We start from the raw sequence: 17,992 nt of genomic DNA, 5'->3' as shown, positions 1-17,992 counted from the left end.
ATGAGCCCAAGTGGTATTTAATACGCATTTTAGCTAATACAAAACTTGTGGGGAAGAGCAAATGTTTTTATTTAAATAACATGCATAGATCTCCAATTGTGTTAAAAATATACCTAATATTTTAAGACATAGTGGAAAAAAATTTTAAGGGCAAAATTTAGCTTATTATTCACTAGGCCACTGAATGAAATAAGGAGGGTGGACTTTTCTTCATTTTCTTAATTTTGTTTTAGAAAATCTTCCCAAATTATTCCTTTCCTTGTAGTTATGGTCCACAGAGGGAGAGGTGGGAAGCCAAGCCTTGCATGGTAGCAAGCCGATTGGCAGTAGCAAACCACTTAATGGCAGCTCTTTGCATAATCTCTTGCGGCTGACTGGCATTAACCAGCCTCAGTACAAGGCTGGGTCTGTTACGTGGGCTGGCGTGCTGCCTGCCCGGGCTGGTACGTGCTGTTAGGAGCAGGACTGTGGGAGGGTGGGCTTGGGAGGTGGGGGACGCAGGATCATTGCTGGTAAGTGTATGCTAGGAGAGAAGGTTAGACTACGTTCCTTTTAAAATAGACGAGTTGTAAACACAGTCAAGTATTGTCTTATACTTGTTGTTCCTTCGTTTTTGTCAATCCAGGAATCCTTGCCAAACTATACAGTGTTTTTGAAAACTCTGTAATTCTTGTTTGTTTTTGTTTTACACTGCATGTTATATATAATGAATGTTGTAAAGTTTGCGTATGTTTTCCTCCTTTTAAAAGTATATTAATATTTTTGCTAATATTTACCTAATTCAATTTTGAGTTTACTTTAACTAACTTCGGATGCTTTGAATAAAAAGTCGCCAGTCACCATACGGTAGTGCAAATTAAAGTGTTGTACAAATTTATGATTTAAAGAAAATGTTCTTTTATCAGATGAATTGCAAGGTGCACAATCAGAGACTGAGGCTAAGCAAGAAATTCAGCAACTGCACAAGGAGCTGATTGAAGCCCAAGAGCTAGCTAGGACAAGTAAACAAAAATGCTTTGAACTTCAAGGTGAGACCCAGATCAACTTGGCTGTGTAGGGTATCCATTAAAATTGTATTTATCAGGTAGTTTTAAAAGGGGGTCCGGTTTTGCTGACTGTCCGTTAGATAAATTTGTTTCATAGCTTTCACATCTCCTGCACAGCATGTCAGAAACTCTTGCTTTTTTCCTAAACTATATAGAGTGAGATTGAGCTCTGACTTTTTGGTTCAAGATAGACCAACATCTTTTCAAGTATTGAATACATACTTAAATTCCATATATTTCATCCTTGTAAAATACATTCATCTATAGGTATCGATTCATCTGTATTTTAGTCAGATAACACACATAATTTAATGTATTCACTGGTAGTTCTTTGTTTAGACCATCCTGTCAGATATGTAGCTGTATCATTATCCTCAGCAAACTGTGGGTTCTTTTTGACAGGAAATAGCATAGTCCAGTTTAACTGCGTATTGTTCAGTGTTCTTTATGGGGTATATTTACAGCTTTTTTTTTTCTCCTCCCACACCAGTTTGCATTTAGCACACGTGGAGTTTTTGGATCAGGCAACAGATTATATTAATTTCAAATTAATTGTAATACTACCACAATAATGGAATGATGTCTTAATATTAACTTTTTATTAAACTACTTATACAGTTATTAGCTTTGATAACTTACTGAAATAATACGATTGTTTTAATCTTTTCAATTAAGGGGAAGTGGTGACTAAAATTAATTACAGAGCTGAAATACTTCTTACTAACAAAAACTTCTGGGCACATTTTCACTTTCTTTTATAGCGCTATTGGAAGAAGAGAGAAAAGCATATCGAATGCAAGTTGAAGAATCTAACAAGCAAATAAATGTTCTGCAAGGTAGGAATTTTTTTTTCCACCCCACTCTTTTAGAGAGAATACATAGCTTTGGCTGTTTCCATGGTGTCATAAGCACTAATAAAGGAAAATATTAATTGTGTGTTTGTTTTATATCTGATTTCTTTCACCATATCTTTGAATTTTATTGTGAAATGTTTCTTGTCAATTCCTATGGTTCTCATCATAACTTAGAAAATGCAAGACGTAATCTGTAACAGATGTCTCTTCTCCTTCCTCTCTCTTCAGTCTTTCTCAGCTTTGAATGATTCAGGGATTCTTAGTGTGACTATTTTATCTTCAGAGCACTCAAAAGGCTTAGTCTGTTTTGTGCTACTCAGTCTCTTCACTTCATTGGTAGAATCCTCTTAAATAAATTTTTAATCACTCCAGATCTGCATCCAACCTCAGAGTATGTAGTAAAATTTCTGCAGCAGAGACGCTGTCTATGCTTTTTGAAAAAAACGTATGACCAATCATGCTCTTTTCAACCCAAAATCATTGTAGCAAAATGGAATCCTGTGATTTACGTAACTTCTGTATCATGCATTCTGTATTACGTTAACTTGTCAGCCTGTGCATGAGAGTGAGCATATTGGTCAAGACGCTGTCTAGCCTTAAAATCAATTAGGGTTATATTATGATTCTTCCTTAGAGCAGTCATTAGTTTGAGCATCTATTCAGCCATTGATTGTTACGAAACTTGTAGGACCTTCATACCTTGGTATCTTTGTCAGCATATCCTTTGGTTTGGACCTAAAAGTGGTTGGAAGGCAGATGAGCAGACAGGCAGATGGACTGACGAGCCTCACTTTTTTAGGAAATCAAAATAGCTTTAGCAAATTACTTTATGGGCGGTAGCTTGTTGTGAAATGTGGTACTTGTCATATACCAGTTACACTGAGAAACTTACATAATAGCACTGTTTTATATGAACGTCAGCAAAGAATATTTATGTTTTCTGCCATTGTGCCTGTAAGAAAGAGGAGCTTACATAATACTTATCTTCAGAACAAGAGGAGCAATTTAATTTTGAATTCTTGTCCTGCTAATAATGAAAATTCTCCAAGTAAAAAATATTGTAGCAAAAGCTAGAAATTAGGATTTGATAGTTATTTCTATGCAGAAAAAAGAAATCTTTTTTTTTTTCCTCTCAAAAGAAGAGAATCAAAGTAAAAGCTTGACAGAGCCAAACTTAACTGCAAGATGCCTCTTGTCAGTTCAGTACTTTTTTGTCTCCTGAACCCTTCTCAAGTGAGGTCTGGCTTATGTTTCCTCCTCTTTTCTCTCCATGGTAGTTCAAAACATTCTGATGTTAATTATGTGCTTGGTGCTTCCCAAACTTTTAGGGTGTGACACATCTCACAACTTGGGAAAAGTTGTCAGGATGTCAGGATTCTCTCTTGCAGCTTCTATGAACTGTAGTGGGGAGAAAATATTCCTGGCAGATTCATGCAGTAACATTTCTTAAAGTGTTTCCATGGAATGAATGTTTTAGGCCAGCCAGTGCTACATGGCTTTATACGTTTGTCATAGAGAACAGAAGGCGCCACAGAAACAACAGATTCTGTCTCTACGTGTGAAGTTCGTTAGATGAACAGATAGGTAAAGCAAGGAAATTCAAGTAACTTGTCATTGCTTATTTAAAAAAAAAAAGTGAAGCGTTCTGTTTAGATGAGATAATGGCTTACATAAATAAGAGATGTAATGGAACTTTTATTTCTAATTGCCCTTTCAAATTATATCCAGTGCTTCAGAAACCATTCAATATTCTTGGTAGTAATTTTTCTGTGTAAGTTACTTCTACAACTTCACCAAACTTTAGAAACACTTGCATGTGTTTGGCTTTTCAGTCATACCATGCTTGTTTTCATGCCTGAACATTTGAAGGGAGAGTTGTTCATAAACAATGCAGATAGAAGGAAAACAACAAATTTATTTGAAATACTGCCGTTACTGAGAAGCAGGAATTTAGCTTGGCTTGATAAAGAAAATAGTATCAGGAAGATATGGTTTGAAAAATCACCCCTTTGCTCATTAATGGGCACCTGCTGTGTTAGCAAGTCGTAATTCTTGGTGTTTTAGAAACATGGTTTCCTAGCATATAGGTTTGGTAGGTTCAAGGCTTTTAATGTAAAGATACATGGAAAGGCAATTGTTAACGTGTAATGTGTTGTATTACTGTTGGGTTGTTCTCATCTACTACTTTACTATTCGGTTAGTATAACCCTGTAGAAACTATTTCCAAACAAAGGAGGTGGTAGCAAGCCTCATGTTGCTCACATATATTTAAAAATCCATCATGCTGCAAGTGTCTCTGTTATGGAACAGATAGACTGTTTCATCTTACACAGAATTGCTGTGAAATGTAACTTACTGTCATCTATAATATCTTTTATATATTACAATATAGAATAACTACCATGTTTTTTCCCATACTGTCTTTTTCTTCCAGATGTGGAATTGGGTAATTCATAGGTTTTTTAGTTTATCTAATGAGCTAAATGTCTTCCTGGAGCCTGTTTAGAGAAGGGGGAAAAAAGTTGTATTTTTCTTCTTCACTGTACATCAACTAACAGCAAAGTTTCTAGATTGAACCTGTATATGAATTCTACCTATATTACGGTATATACAGCTACTGAAAAACATCAAGTATAGTTGTCATGAAAGTGCAAGTCTCTTTTATGTAGTTTTTATGCTACATCAGTTTACGGCACAACTTGCTCACATGCTCCATGTCATCTTCTGTAATGGATGGAGAGAACAAAAATAAATATAAGAAATCTATGAAGGTTACTTAGCCTTGGTTATCTTCCTTGGGCTTTCTTTCCACTGTCCTTTTCTGCCCTTTGCTTCTAAAACATATAACTTGAAATGTGTAATTCCGACCCTCTGCAGTATCTTGTATTAGGTTTTCAAGTGATATTAAGAAGTTTCCACTTTTCTGCTCAGAGCAATTCCTCATTAATTTAGTAATTGCTTTTTCCCACGTTAAAAATCAATTAAGTACATGTGAACTCTGATATGTGTTCTTTAAAAAGCAAAACAAAAACACAAATGAAACACTTTGCTTCCATCAATCAGGTTTTTAACTATAATTTTGTTGTTCTTTCTTTCATGCTTCCCTTTCCTCTGTACTGTACTTTTTTTATTCCAGCTGTTTGCAGTGGATTCTATTTGCATGTGTGTTTATGAAAAATAGTTGTGTTCAGAGATGTGTGTAGTAATGAAACAGTTTTGAATGAGAATAATTTGTAAGATTTACTTCATGCAGAAATGTAAAATAACATAGCGTGTATGTGACTGCTGCACGTTTACAGTAAACTGTAAATGCTAAAGAACTTCTTATAGTTCAGTATATTTGGGGCAGCTGTCCCTTTCAATTCAAAATCAGTCGTGCGCTTTGAAAAATGCTTTTTGCAAAGAAGTAAAGTAATTTTTATTTCCTTTACTACGTGTTGAGACGGGAATAGAAACTCCAGTCTCCAGCAGAGACTTTGTGCCTCAAATATTTATGGACATCACAATTTAACTGCTGACTGAACAGGCAGACATTTCAATGTAGCTTTGCAACTGTTTGGCTTGTCACAGAAGCTTTCTTGCTTTTCCTCTTGTCCCGAAACCCCGCAGTGTCCTTGTTCTGTAATACTTGTTTTGCTTACAGTGAAGTTGGATCTAAATCTTGGTTTCAGATTTTGGAGAGTTGCTTTAGTATCACGCACATAACACAACCCTGTCTAAGACAGCTTTGTCCAACCATAATTCTTGTTCCTTTTGACTCTGTAATACATGACCCTACATACATGTCTCTCTAAGGGTACAACATTTGACAAGATTAATATCTTTTTCAATTACATTAGGATTCTTTAGTCCTATTAAACATCAACAAGTTAAGAAAGGGAGCTATGTTTTTTAGATTTTCTGTAAATACATTTTTTTAAAATATTAACATTAATGTATGCTTTCCAGCTCAGTTGCGAAGGTTACAAGAAGATATTGAGAATCTTCGTGAGGAAAAGGAGAATGAAATTTCAAGCACTCGAAATGAACTAGTCAGTGCTCAAAATGAGATTCTGTCACTTCAACAAGTAGCAGAAAAGGCAGCATCAGAACGAGATACAGATATTTCTGCATTGCAAGACGAGCTGCAAACAGTGCGAGCAGAACTTGAACGGTGGCGGAAAGATGCCTCAGATTATGAAAAAGAAATTGTCAGTCTGCAAGCCAGTTTTCAGCTCAGATGTCAACAGTGTGAGGATCAGCAGAAGGAAGAGGCTACTCGCTTAAAAGGTGCTTGTTTAAAAGGATGCCACAGACCAGTGCTAACAGTAGCATCCTTCTCAATCTTGACATTGATGAGTGTCAATTATTCAAATCATTATTTGTCTGTCTGTCTTCTGTAGTCATTTACTGTGTCTATATATATACACATATGCATGTATTTATATATGTATCAAGGCTTGTAGTGTTACAAAAGCTGTTTTGTATACTTCATTAAATATCAATTGCCAATTATGCCTAAATTAGCTTAGGTACCCTTTGATTTCAAAAGTAGGCCAAGTATAATTCCATTTAGAAAAGATGGAAAACTTGTACTGTTTGGGGGATTGATACTGCCACAGATTTCCGAAAGGACTTGTATAACTTCTGTATAATTTAAGCCCATAAACGGGTAGCTTCTGACCTTTTAATTTTTCTAGCAAAGCTTCACTGGAGACAAACACAAATAGTTGTGGTTTATGGCTTAATAAAACTCTTGTTACCATCTCATTTTTAACATAAAAATGTTAAAATAAACTTAAAACTAAAACTTTATTCTGGACACATGATGTAGAGATATACAAATATGTTGTGCTGAGCCAGCATAGGGCTTCTTTTAGGCTTATTCATTTGCCTTTCACTTTACTGGTAATGCTCCCACATCTCATGAGGACTGAGGTGAGATGCCACTCAGATGAGTGCAATGAGAGCCACTACTCCAGGCCTGTAGCCTCAGGTCTTGGAGAATCTGCTAATAGAGTTCAAAAGCTCGTGCTGAAACTTTGTACATGCCTAAGAGAAACTGGCATATGTAAAATATACCTTTAAATTCTGAATGAGTTAATCTTTGTGAAACTGCCAGAGAAGCCTTTTTCCAGTTCAGACTCCGGTCTCTGTCATTGTATTACTAAGACGTGTGTAACATTGATTTTTATCTATTTTACCAGGGACTGATTTATTTCAAATGTCTCACTTTCACTCTTAAGTTATTGCTTTAAACATTCAGTTCCTTGTAGCAGAGGCATGGTATCTAGTGATTCTAGTTGTTTGCTATTTTCAGGTCTGGGAAATTATTTTCTTCAAATACACTTTTCTGTTACTGTTTCTAAAATACTAGAGTAGACCCAGTAGAAAACAGACTGTTTTCTACTCCTTTATGCCTTAGAAAAAGCTCACATTAAAAAAAAAGCACTAGCTTGTTTAATGGCTCACAAACCTCATAACAGTAGAAGATATAGTAATGTTTTATAGGTGCTTGTGAGGGAATTCATGTGATGTGATTGTAATCAAATATATTTGAGATTTACGACTAGTATCAGTTTTTTCCTCCATTTATCAGCTGGTGATACTTGAAGTGGTCATGAAATACTTTTACTCAATGCAATTAAATTTTATTCGTTGCAGGTGAACTTGAAAAGTTGAAGGCAAAGTGGAGTGCTCTGGAAGCTGAATGTGTTACACTAAGGAAGGAAAATACTTTGCTTGCATCTGAACTTCAACGACAAGAGAAAGAGCTTTCTAGGTAAGGGCACAATGGATTTGTTTAGGAAGGTGTCATAGTAGCTGAAGAGGTTTTTTTTATGTTGTTTTTTCTTTCCCAAAGTGGTACTAAATGTCTAATGCTGTTTCAATAAACGTATTGAAATTTCATTTATATCATAGTATTGGGCAGAACACTTTCATGCCAAATCGTTACACCAAGCAATTTTGCAAATGCTTCTGTATTACTTATCAGTCATGTTACATCGTCATAAGTTAACCTGACTTATTTTGCTGCTTTTAATAAGGACTTGGAAGTGTGCATTGTGGAATAGTTTAGACTTAACAGTTATCCTTCCACTGAAAAGATGATAAACCACATAGATTTCCTAACCTAAAATTTTCTCAGCGTTCCGGGTTGGAAAATGATTCTTAGATAATATGGTGTCTCATGGAAGCCTGTCACATTACAAATAGTAATGATGGGCAGAAACAGTATTGTATATCATATTTTGCTTAACAGAAAAATACAAATCTTTTTATCGCAAGCACCATAATATCTTTTGGGAGGGATTTTAGAGTGCAGGAGTATTTGTATTTTACTGTATTTCTTTTGCTGTTTGAGCACATGGCATTGGTAAAGGCTATCTAAATCTTCTGCCTGGAATTAACTTCCCCTCTTATCCCTTAATCTGGCATTATTATGTTGTTTTTCAGTTTCAGATATTGGAATTTAATTCACAAAGTAAATATGGGACAGCAGCTTTGTTTTATTGTAGATCTGAATTTTACCATCACGCTTAGATATCTTTTTTTTTTTTCTGGCTTCCTCACTGTTGTAAGATCTAATTGAAAAAAAGGAAATTTCCCACAGTAAAACATTTCTAGAAGTAATGTGTTATTTTACAGGAATCAAACCTTTCTTTTTCGTTCCATCATGCCCTGATTTCCACTTGGATTTTTTCATATGGAAGGTCACACGAGCAAATACAGAATTTGCATTATGGAGATATGCAAGATGTCTCCCCTATTTTTCTTTCTGTCTTGCACAGACACAAATTAACACTACTTGGTTATTACACTGAAGTTTGTAATGGCTTAATTTAGAGCTTTCTATGACTATTACACAATTGTACTAAACATTTGAAGAATGTACTCGCTATTAGCTTATGCAACTGGAGTAAGCAAAGAAGCGGGTGTGCAAATAAATGAAATACTTCTAACAGCCTTGGACAAACTTCTTCTCCTTACAAATTTGTTTCAAAATACTTTGGAGTATATAATAAAGACTTAGTGAATAATAAAAAGTAAAATAAGAAACTAAAAATTATGAATGATAAATTATTTAAATTGTAGATTATAATTAATTATACACACTAAGCTGTGCACATATATTTAAAAGCAAGACTATGGCCAGCCTTTTGTGTCAGTACTTTGTATAGGGAGACAGTGATGATCTGCACTTCTATGATTGCTCTAAGCTGATACTTCTGTATTAAATAAAAATAACGTGTGAAGCTTTGGAGGATGAAAAGTGCTTTAAGAAAATCGCGTTTGTTTAAATTTAAAACACATGAGGAATCAATTGGATTTTGTTTTTCAGCTCTCAGAAACAGAGTTTAGCGCTAACCAGCGATATAAGTGTTCTTGAAATGTCTCGAAAGGAGCTTGAAAATCAGATGGGATCTTTGAGAGAAAAACATCAACGGGATGCAGCTAGTCTAAAAAGCCAGCTCAGTGAAGCTGAGAGTCAAGCAAAAGATGTTCAGAAAGAGGTAACATGAAACATTATTTCCAGTTTGAGAGAATATAATGCCCAATGTCTTTGATTTTTAAGCTAAAAGAAAAGGAAAAAGATAAAATTTCTAGTAATGAAAATTTTTCATACTTCTACTTTTATGGTAGCTAATAACATATAAACTGGGGGTTAAATCTAAAAAGAAAGATTTCGGATAAAATGACTTGCGTATGTTTTGGGAACTTCCTAAAGTTTACTTTTGTGCGTTACCTTAGTGAATTTACTTTTAAGCTGTTCAGACAGGTAAACCCTTATTCAGAGTCTTCCTGAACATCGTGGTATAGAGTTTCATTAGCTGTTATGAACCAAAATTAATTCTTTTTAGTCAGTATGATCTTCCTAGTTAGATTAAACTCTTCTATTTGACAATGGGACTACACATTCCTTACAAAGGTCTCCTTTCATCTTACTGGATCACTAGGCTGCTGAAGATGATTAGCAAGTGCATGAGGAAAAGCTAGCATTTTGAGCACGTATTTCATCTGCCTAGCCTCTAAAGGTTATGTCTGTAAGAAGGCCATAGCCTCCAACAATTACTTGCCTTCTCTTATGAGCATTTTGAGTGAAGTTTTCTCCAGTCACTGCTTTTAGTTTCTTTTGCAGTCCTTTTTTTTGTCATTAATTCATCCATGTCACATTCCTCACCATTTTCAGGATTTGAAAAACCCGGTCTTGTTATCTGTGTTTTTGTAATCAGATGTATTTGTAAAGATGCCTAATCTTTTAAGTTTGTGGTAAATATCAGTACTGAAAGTAATTGGTTCTGTCCTTATTAATCCCTGTCATGAGGACTATTAGAAAGCTTGTGATCTATAGAAAAAATTGAATGTGAGTTTGAAAAAGGAGAAGCTGCCCATACTGTAGGAACATGAGACACGTTCACCTAGTATTGTTCGTACTTGACCCACACTGAGGATTATGGCATGATTGTAATAAGGAGTAATATTTTTTAACGCCCTTCTTACTCTTATGTTTGAGTTTGCTGTGTGGGAAGAGTGTTTGTTTTACTTCCTACAGAATGTTGATTTTTGCACCTATTTGATTGGTGTAGGTATTTAAACTACAGCCTAGAGGTGAGACCACTATTTAAATGTAAAGGTCTCTTTGTTCCCCCGTTTCAGCTTCATAGTTTTTACAGTCCTTTCCAATGTGATAATGAGTAATTGTTTGGTAGGAGAGATGAATTAAGGCCTTGCGTTTACTTCATATTTCCTTTTTTTTTTTTGAGTAATCCTAGCCCTTCAGTATCAGGGACAAAATCTTCATTTATAAAAAAAGAAAATCTAAACCAAGATTTTTCTACCCTGCTTTTATGAAAAGAGTATACTGATCCAAGGCAAGTTACCCTAGGCAGATGACAGGAAAGGAAGCTGTGCGCTAAGCAAATGTAAGCATGTTGGGTGTCCAGAGGTTCGCAGACTGTTTTCTCTTTGTCTTTAGTATGAAAGAACACAGACTGTGCTCTCAGAGCTGAAGGCGAAGTATGAGATGGCTGAACAAGAAAATCAGTCACTCACAGAAGAGCTCAAACAATGTAAAGAAAACCTGAAGCTGCTACAAGAAAAAGGAAACAACGTAAGTCTGTACAAAATATGTGGGGAAGTAGGGTTATGACACTGGCAATTCTGTTGATTGAGAGAGCATGTAAGTGTCAAATAGAAAAGAACGGACTTTAAAAAAAAGAAAAAAAAAGTGTGCCATATTATATGCAAAATTCCATTCTGGTACTACCTGTGCAAATTTGCAGGTCATTACACTGTTACAATTACGCATGCAAGTCAAATTTACAGTTGTGTGACAGTTTCAAATATGGCCTTAGATATCTGCTCTCTTGAAAACATCTGGCTTAAATACTAGTGAACCAGAACTAAGCAAATCGTTTTAATTTCCGAGAATGATACATGGGTAAAAGCTGAGAAACCTGTATCTAAATGAATTAAGCAACCTTTTTCAAGATGCTTTTATTTTATTAGTGTTTATTACAACGGGTGTTCCCTCCTTACTCTTGCTCATGCTTCTTAACAGTGGTTCATGCTTTAAACAGTGCAGTTGAACTGTCCTTTCTATTCACTAATGAAAATATTCTTTTCTGTTGCAATTAATTTGAGAGGTTGTATCATTAGAATTGAGTTTACAGCTAGAGACAACTTTTTTTTTACACTGAGAGTTCTGAAATCCTCCAAATGTTAAGGGTGTGGCAGACACGTTATAAGGTGGTCATAGCCTTATTTTAGATACCTTACTACCCTGGGATGGCTGGCATATTGTCTTCCTGTACTACCTCTATGATCAGTGCACGGTGAACAACTCCAGTAGTGGACAGTACAAAACAGGAGGATAATGGATGCTCTGTCATGGCCTTTTAGAAAACTTTCTCTGACTATGAGGAAAGTTTTACAGGTACCGTCCTCTAAAGTCAGCTGGCTGCTAGATCCCCAAAGTTTGTGTGAATACTCTTGCCATAGCCAATTACTGAATGTAAACCTCTAACATAGTAGAGCTGTCAAAGATGTGAAGAATTCAAAGCCCTTCTCGCTTTTTTCAGCCATATTTTCAGGAATATGAGATTATAATTTTCTTGGAACGTGCTTCCTGCTTAGATTTCTTCTGCAATGCTCAGATAATATTGAGTTACTGAAGTAGGCAGAAGTCAAAAACAAGCAACCAAAGAACTCCCGTTCTAGTAGAAGAGATCACACTGAATAAATAATTGTGAATGTGAGATTTTCTGCTCTGTTAAAAACATTAACCTCCAGATTAAAATGATAAGTGAAAAAAGGGGGATAGTAGAGGGAAGAAATACTGTGAAGGGAATTGGAACACCTGATGAAAGTGGAAAAGCTTGCAAGGTAAGGGAAATTTTAGGAAGAATTTGAGGTGAGCATTTAAATGAAATCAGAGACCACAGCAGTTGCCAAAATCTGCTTCCAGAGGAGGAGTTAGTTATGACAGTTGAAACCTGGAGGTCAGGGTATGATGAAGAGCATCCAACCATATAAGGACTTGCAGGACAAGCTTGCTGTTCAAGCAAGCATTACTCACAGTCAGTAATGTAAAACATATCTATCTTGTGGATTATTTGAAGCATCATGGATACTGGGATGAGTTCCAAGGTCAAATTTTTCAAGTACCAGTGTCCCCTTATGGTGGAATCATTATATGCTACTTCATTTCAAAGGACAGTGTCCCACAAAAAGTGACTTTCCACTGTGGGATTTTGTTCCTTTTTGCAGTCCATCTGTATCTGAATTTGCATATCTTCATATTCTAATGCAAGATGCACATTTTTGATGAAGCACCTAGTTAAATGCTCCTTGACAATAGGGAGATCTGTTATAGATTGATAAGTTCATGAGGGGGGAAATTTAATCGTGTGGAGGCAATTTCATTTAATGTGGTGGATATTTATCATCTGTTTCATTTGCCAAGATGCCGCAACCAGGAATGTGTATAACTTAAAAAATAAAAATTTTTTAAAAAAAAAAAAAAGGTAAATCCATAGAATTGTTTGGTGAACTAACAAATGTTAGAAAAGTACTCCATTTGGGATATCATTTTAATATTAAGTTTTTACATTTAAGTTTTACTTACAAAAAAAAAATGTTCTGAAATGCTTAGCAGTGTGGTGTACTACTTGTGCTTGCATGCTTGTAGTCACTGATTATTTCCTGATGCGCTTTATATGACAGATTTGTTTATGTGAATGGTTTGAGAACATTAGCTGCTCTGGTTGACTTAAACTTCTGGCACTTTTTTGAACATTGCTGTTATTATTTCTACCAACATGCTTTCTGTGGGAAGGTGGCACTCTGATTTGTGACACCAATGACACAAAAATAATCCTGCATGAAAATGACTTTTAGTTACACGTAATTTGTCTATTAAATACTTGCCTTGATTAAAGCTTGAATTGAATGGCAAAGACTATAATACCTTCTAAGATTCCTGTGTTTTGAACCATATTGGAGGTCCTATGATTAAGTGACTTCTCCAAATTCATAACAGGATGAGATTTTATTTATGAATCACAATTTTTTGTAAAGTCTTCAAACATGAATTTTTTATTTATTTATTTGACTGAAAAAAATCAAGGTGGCTTCAGCACAAAAAAGTTCTTAAGAAAATATTTGGCATGGTTTGAACTTAACCTCTGTGTGTCTGTGTGTGTGCACGAATATATAGGCTAAGATACAAAGAAAAGAGATGTCTTCCAAGGACAGCTTAAAAAGAAATTAGGTCCATTTTTCCTTTTAATTTATGATATTAAGGGTAGAGGCTATCCATCCAGAATGTGAAGTAAAGTAGTTTACAGTTAATTAAATGTAGCTGAGAAAATGTGTAGATGGTTCTAACGAGGCCATAAGCTAAACGAACCCTGCAATCTTGCCGGCTGCTTTGGCCAATCTTGCCAGTTTGGCCCAGCTGCAACATTCATTTTCAGAACTGCATTTGGCCACAAGGCTGATGACCTGCCAGAGATGCTGATCTTTGTGGTATCTCTAATAGAAATGTACTTCCCTGCTTCATAGTAACTTGGTGTTGATTGTACAGTTATGTTACAATCTCACAGAAATGTCTGAACTACTGGGTTTGCCTGTGGACATAGTTGTAATTGATTCACTAATGGAGGAGAAAGACTGTTTTTCCTGGAGGCTGTGATGGAAAACGGGAAAGGCTAACTTGCAAGGAATGAAGAAGTAGCTGAAAAATTCAGTATCTGGTGTGAGTCTTTCTGCCTTAAGAAATCCAGATGGGATTTCCTATCACTTGGAAAAACTAAAACCAACTATAAATAAGATACAGGCAAATCAGTTTAAGATTTGTATTGGTTTTAAGTGCTGAATTCCAAGTTGTGACAAGAGGTTTCTTAGAACATTTTCTGCTTACTTCCCTTTATTTTTAAACATCCCTGTTCATTTGAGTAGAATGGTGTACTAACTTTGTATACCAGATTAGATAATGCTGTATTGTGTTAGATGTCTTTTAATACATTTCAATTAAAACAAAACTCACTGACTTATTTTCCCCTCTCTAAATCATCTTTACCTGATTGATTTATAGCACAAAGTGATTTTTAATATCCCTTCCCTTCTTTAGCCTTCCATATTACAACCCGTCCCAGCCGTATTCATCGGCCTAATCCTGGCTTTCCTGTATTGGTGTTACGGCCCATTGTGGTAGCGAAAGGTACAAGCACTACTGTTCAGTCGATGTATGTTTGTCCCTCTCACCTGTTCGTGCCATTTCTGTATAAAATAGTGCATGGTGAAATGCTCACAGGTGTTTCTTTACCTGACGCAAACCCTTCATTTAATATGCCATTCTGTTGATACTGATGAGCTGAGCAATCAACTAATCATTTAACATCTGTGTGATTTCTTTAATTCTAACAATTAATTTCATTCTAACTGGTTCTGAATGTGCCTCTTCTAACTCAGTCTCAGTTTGTCTTTAGCAAATGGGCTACCTTTTGCACAATGCTGCGATGCCAGGGCCTGTAAGAAAACTTAATTGCTTAATTAACTATGAGAAATGAAGAGTTTGCCTCTAAACAGTGATAAAAATCAACAAGCTTTGGTTCCTATTTATGGACTAAGAAATTCCTCTCTGGCTCTAAACACTTTAATTTTTCTCACTATTGCTGTGAAGAAGATGGAAAAAAAGACAAGATGAGAAATAGGTGGTTGGTTTGTATTCTGAACTCTAAGCTTGCATTTTCTCTAACGTCTCTCAGTGTGTCTTCCTCTTAAAATGCTATTGTTGTCATGAAATGTTGTGACAATCCGTTTGAAATGATGTTGTCAGGATCTGCCACAAACTAACTTCGTAGATCTGGATTTAAACATTGAAAAGCTAAGCTAAAGATGTCACTACTGCATAAACCTGTGTCTAGCGATTACTTGGCACAAGCGATATTTCAAATATCTTAAGCCCTCACATGTCCAATAGCAGATTTCTTTGAGGTGCGTACAGTAATGAAGCTGGAAATACGGAACTGCCAAAAGTTCTCCTGATGATCCTCAGTCATGAAGAGTTGTGGAGTTCCCTTTGCTAGAGAAACACGGTTTACTGTGATGCTCTGAGTCAGGACTAGCCTGCAGTAAGGCTCATGGGTAACATTTTAGTGATGCCTATCAACAGGTACTCAGGACTTTCAGGAACCACAGGGTAAACTGATTAGTATGAATTAGAACAAATATGATATTGATTTTTTTTTTCTCTCCACACAGAGACAATGGCCTTGGATGCCTGTGATGGCAGCTTTGGTTGCTGTAACAGCCGTGGTGCTGTACCCAGGCCTAACCAGAGCTTCTCCATGAGAACTGTTGTTGAATCCATACACCGTCCTCCCTTTAGAAGCTGGCAACATTCATATACTGAGGGAAAACAGATTAATTCTCTTCCTTTTTACCTCTTAATACAGCACAGCTCTGCGTGAGAACAGCAGTAGGGTCATTTGCTTTAAACTGTATAAAATGTATCTGTCTATAAAGAGGGAATAAAATTGTGATTCATCATACTGTGAGCAATATTTTTGCTTACAATTTCATGCAAGTTTTAAATTAGTATGTTGGGATTCTGAATACTATAATGGTGGCCTAAAGTAGGCTTCTTGGTACCAAATTATTTATAATGGCTAGGGTTGTGGACACTTACTTTAGAATCTGATTGCCAGATTTAAAAGGAAAAACACATTTCTGATTTGGACACCCAAGCCAAGTAACCTTGCAGATACTTGGAAAGCAGATGCAGTATGCTCAGTGCCTTTCAGTACGGGTTTTTTTTGTTGGTTTTGTTTTGGGTTTTTTGTTCTGTTGGGTTTTTTGTTTTTGTTCTTGTTTTTTTGTTTTTTTTTTTTTTAAAAAGATAGTATACCATTTTACTTGCTGTTAGTCACTGAGCTGTTGGGAACAAGACTTAAGAAAACTTCTCTTACCACGCCTTTTGAAGGAAGCATATTTTTCTTTGATAAGGATTGCTTTATTAATGATTTTTGGGAATAAACACAATTCATGTCCAGCCTTAAAGAGAGAGAGAGATACTGATGGTGAAGACCAGCCTAGAGTATTTAGTGTGTGCGTGTGCGAGTGTAAGCATGTGTGTGTTCTTGAGTGAACTAAGGTATTTCTGGGAGCAAGTACTTGGTTATTTGATGGACATAGTGCAGTGATTCAACTTACGTTAACTTTAGTTTGAATGTAATTTATTAAATTTCATATATTTAAAGAGATACTTTCTTTAAAAGTATGAATACTTTCTCACCTACCACATGTAACAATTTATTTTTTCAGTCATTTGATACTTTATGACTTGAGCTGGAGAAGCTCTTTAGATAAGCTTTTGTTGACGTAACTTTATTAAGAGAACTGCTACAGTACGTCTGTGATCAGCTGAAAAAAATCTAAGATACATAAAATACTGCAAAATTGGAATCATATACTTGATGATGTATTGTCAGGTCAAGATGATTTTAATTTTGTAGTAAAATTTTGTGCATCCTCATCACATGGCTGTAAGTATGATGCAGTGGTCCCCATTACAAAGTTTATTTTCCTTATCTAAGTACTATAACTATTGCTATTTGCTGACTTTTGGTGGGAATCACTGTAGTTAGTGCTGAATTAAATGTAGACTGTAGTTGTCTTGTTCAGCTCAACAGTTCTGTCAAAAAAGTTTATTAAAGACTTAAATAATATGCTAAAGAATGGTAAAGTAAAATGGCTCTGCTAAAGGAAACTTCAGAATAGGGAGGTAATCTCAGCAATTGAATTGGCTTTAAAAAATGTTACGGCAATCGACAGATAGTTTAAATATTTAAATAGAAATTTAGCATATAATTTACTTTGTGAGGTTTTAAGGGTCATTGTCCTTTAATTAAAGGTTCTATCTTAAGTTACATGGGATTTGCTAACGGGAGGATTATTAGTTGGAAAAAATAGTCCACAAGTGACTCGTAGAAAATATTGTCATTTAGTTCATTCATTTCATCCTTTTCAGTTGCAGAAAGCCACCCAACCACAGAACACTCGTATGCCAGTGGTACTTAGTACCTCTTGTATATAGGTTATTGCAAATATTGTTCTGAAATGCTTAACTTCAGAATTACATTTTTTAAAGTAAATAATTGTTTTAAATCTATTTTGTAAAGATATAAAAATACAATAGAATTTCTGGAGTACAGATTAAACTATTTGCACTAACACACGTGATGTGCATGATTTAATAAAATAACTTTACTCTCCCTATGCATGTTTGAGTTGAATGTCATTTAAAAACAAAAGATTCATGCTAAGTTTCTTTTGCGCTAGATGTTGCCACAGTTACTAGGCACAATGTCTGCAGCATGTCCAGTAATAGCAAAAGACTTCTTTTACCTTGTATTTCACATTTGCACTGGTTTAAGTTTTTGTCTAGCTGATGTCTCTCCTGGCCGTGTTTTTTAGAAAGAAAGGGGGGGAGGAGAGAGCGATAAAAGGCTTGGGAGCATTATTGCCATGGCGGGGGGGAAGTGTTCACAGCTGAAGGGTGGATTTGCCTGTGGCAGGGGTTGTGAGATTGGAGGAGCAGTGGCCGCA

At 35.6% G+C, this 17,992-nt stretch overlaps 1 protein-coding gene across 50 annotated transcripts in view; it reads left to right on the top strand.

Annotated features, from left to right (window-relative positions):
* The window catches only part of SLMAP (sarcolemma associated protein), a 90,513-nt gene extending 72,851 nt beyond the window's left edge, over window positions 1–17,662 (top strand). For 40 of the 50 annotated variants that reach the window (XM_075158973.1, XM_075158972.1, XM_075158969.1 and 37 more), the window contains 7 exons: window positions 906–1,028; window positions 1,808–1,882; window positions 5,849–6,169; window positions 7,544–7,661; window positions 9,222–9,393; window positions 10,857–10,991; window positions 15,647–17,662. In XM_075158973.1, the coding sequence (XP_075015074.1) occupies window positions 906–1,028; window positions 1,808–1,882; window positions 5,849–6,169; window positions 7,544–7,661; window positions 9,222–9,393; window positions 10,857–10,991; window positions 15,647–15,736 (1,034 nt within the window). In that variant the 3' untranslated portion in view covers window positions 15,737–17,662. Of the gene's footprint in view, window positions 1–905; window positions 1,029–1,807; window positions 1,883–5,848; window positions 6,170–7,543; window positions 7,662–9,221; window positions 9,394–10,856; window positions 10,992–14,513; window positions 14,604–15,646 lie in introns of all 50 variants that reach the window. The other 10 variants (XM_075158970.1, XM_075158976.1, XM_075158986.1 and 7 more) reach the window with 1 other exon arrangement.
* Window positions 17,663–17,992: the final 330 nt, after the last annotated feature.

The sequence above is a fragment of the Calonectris borealis genome, chromosome 10 (genome assembly GCF_964195595.1).
Source record: "Calonectris borealis chromosome 10, bCalBor7.hap1.2, whole genome shotgun sequence".
In the NCBI taxonomy this organism is placed as follows: domain Eukaryota; kingdom Metazoa; phylum Chordata; class Aves; order Procellariiformes; family Procellariidae; genus Calonectris; species Calonectris borealis.
Note: the sequence above shows the minus strand (reverse complement) of the source record. Positions and strands in the feature narration are given on the sequence as shown.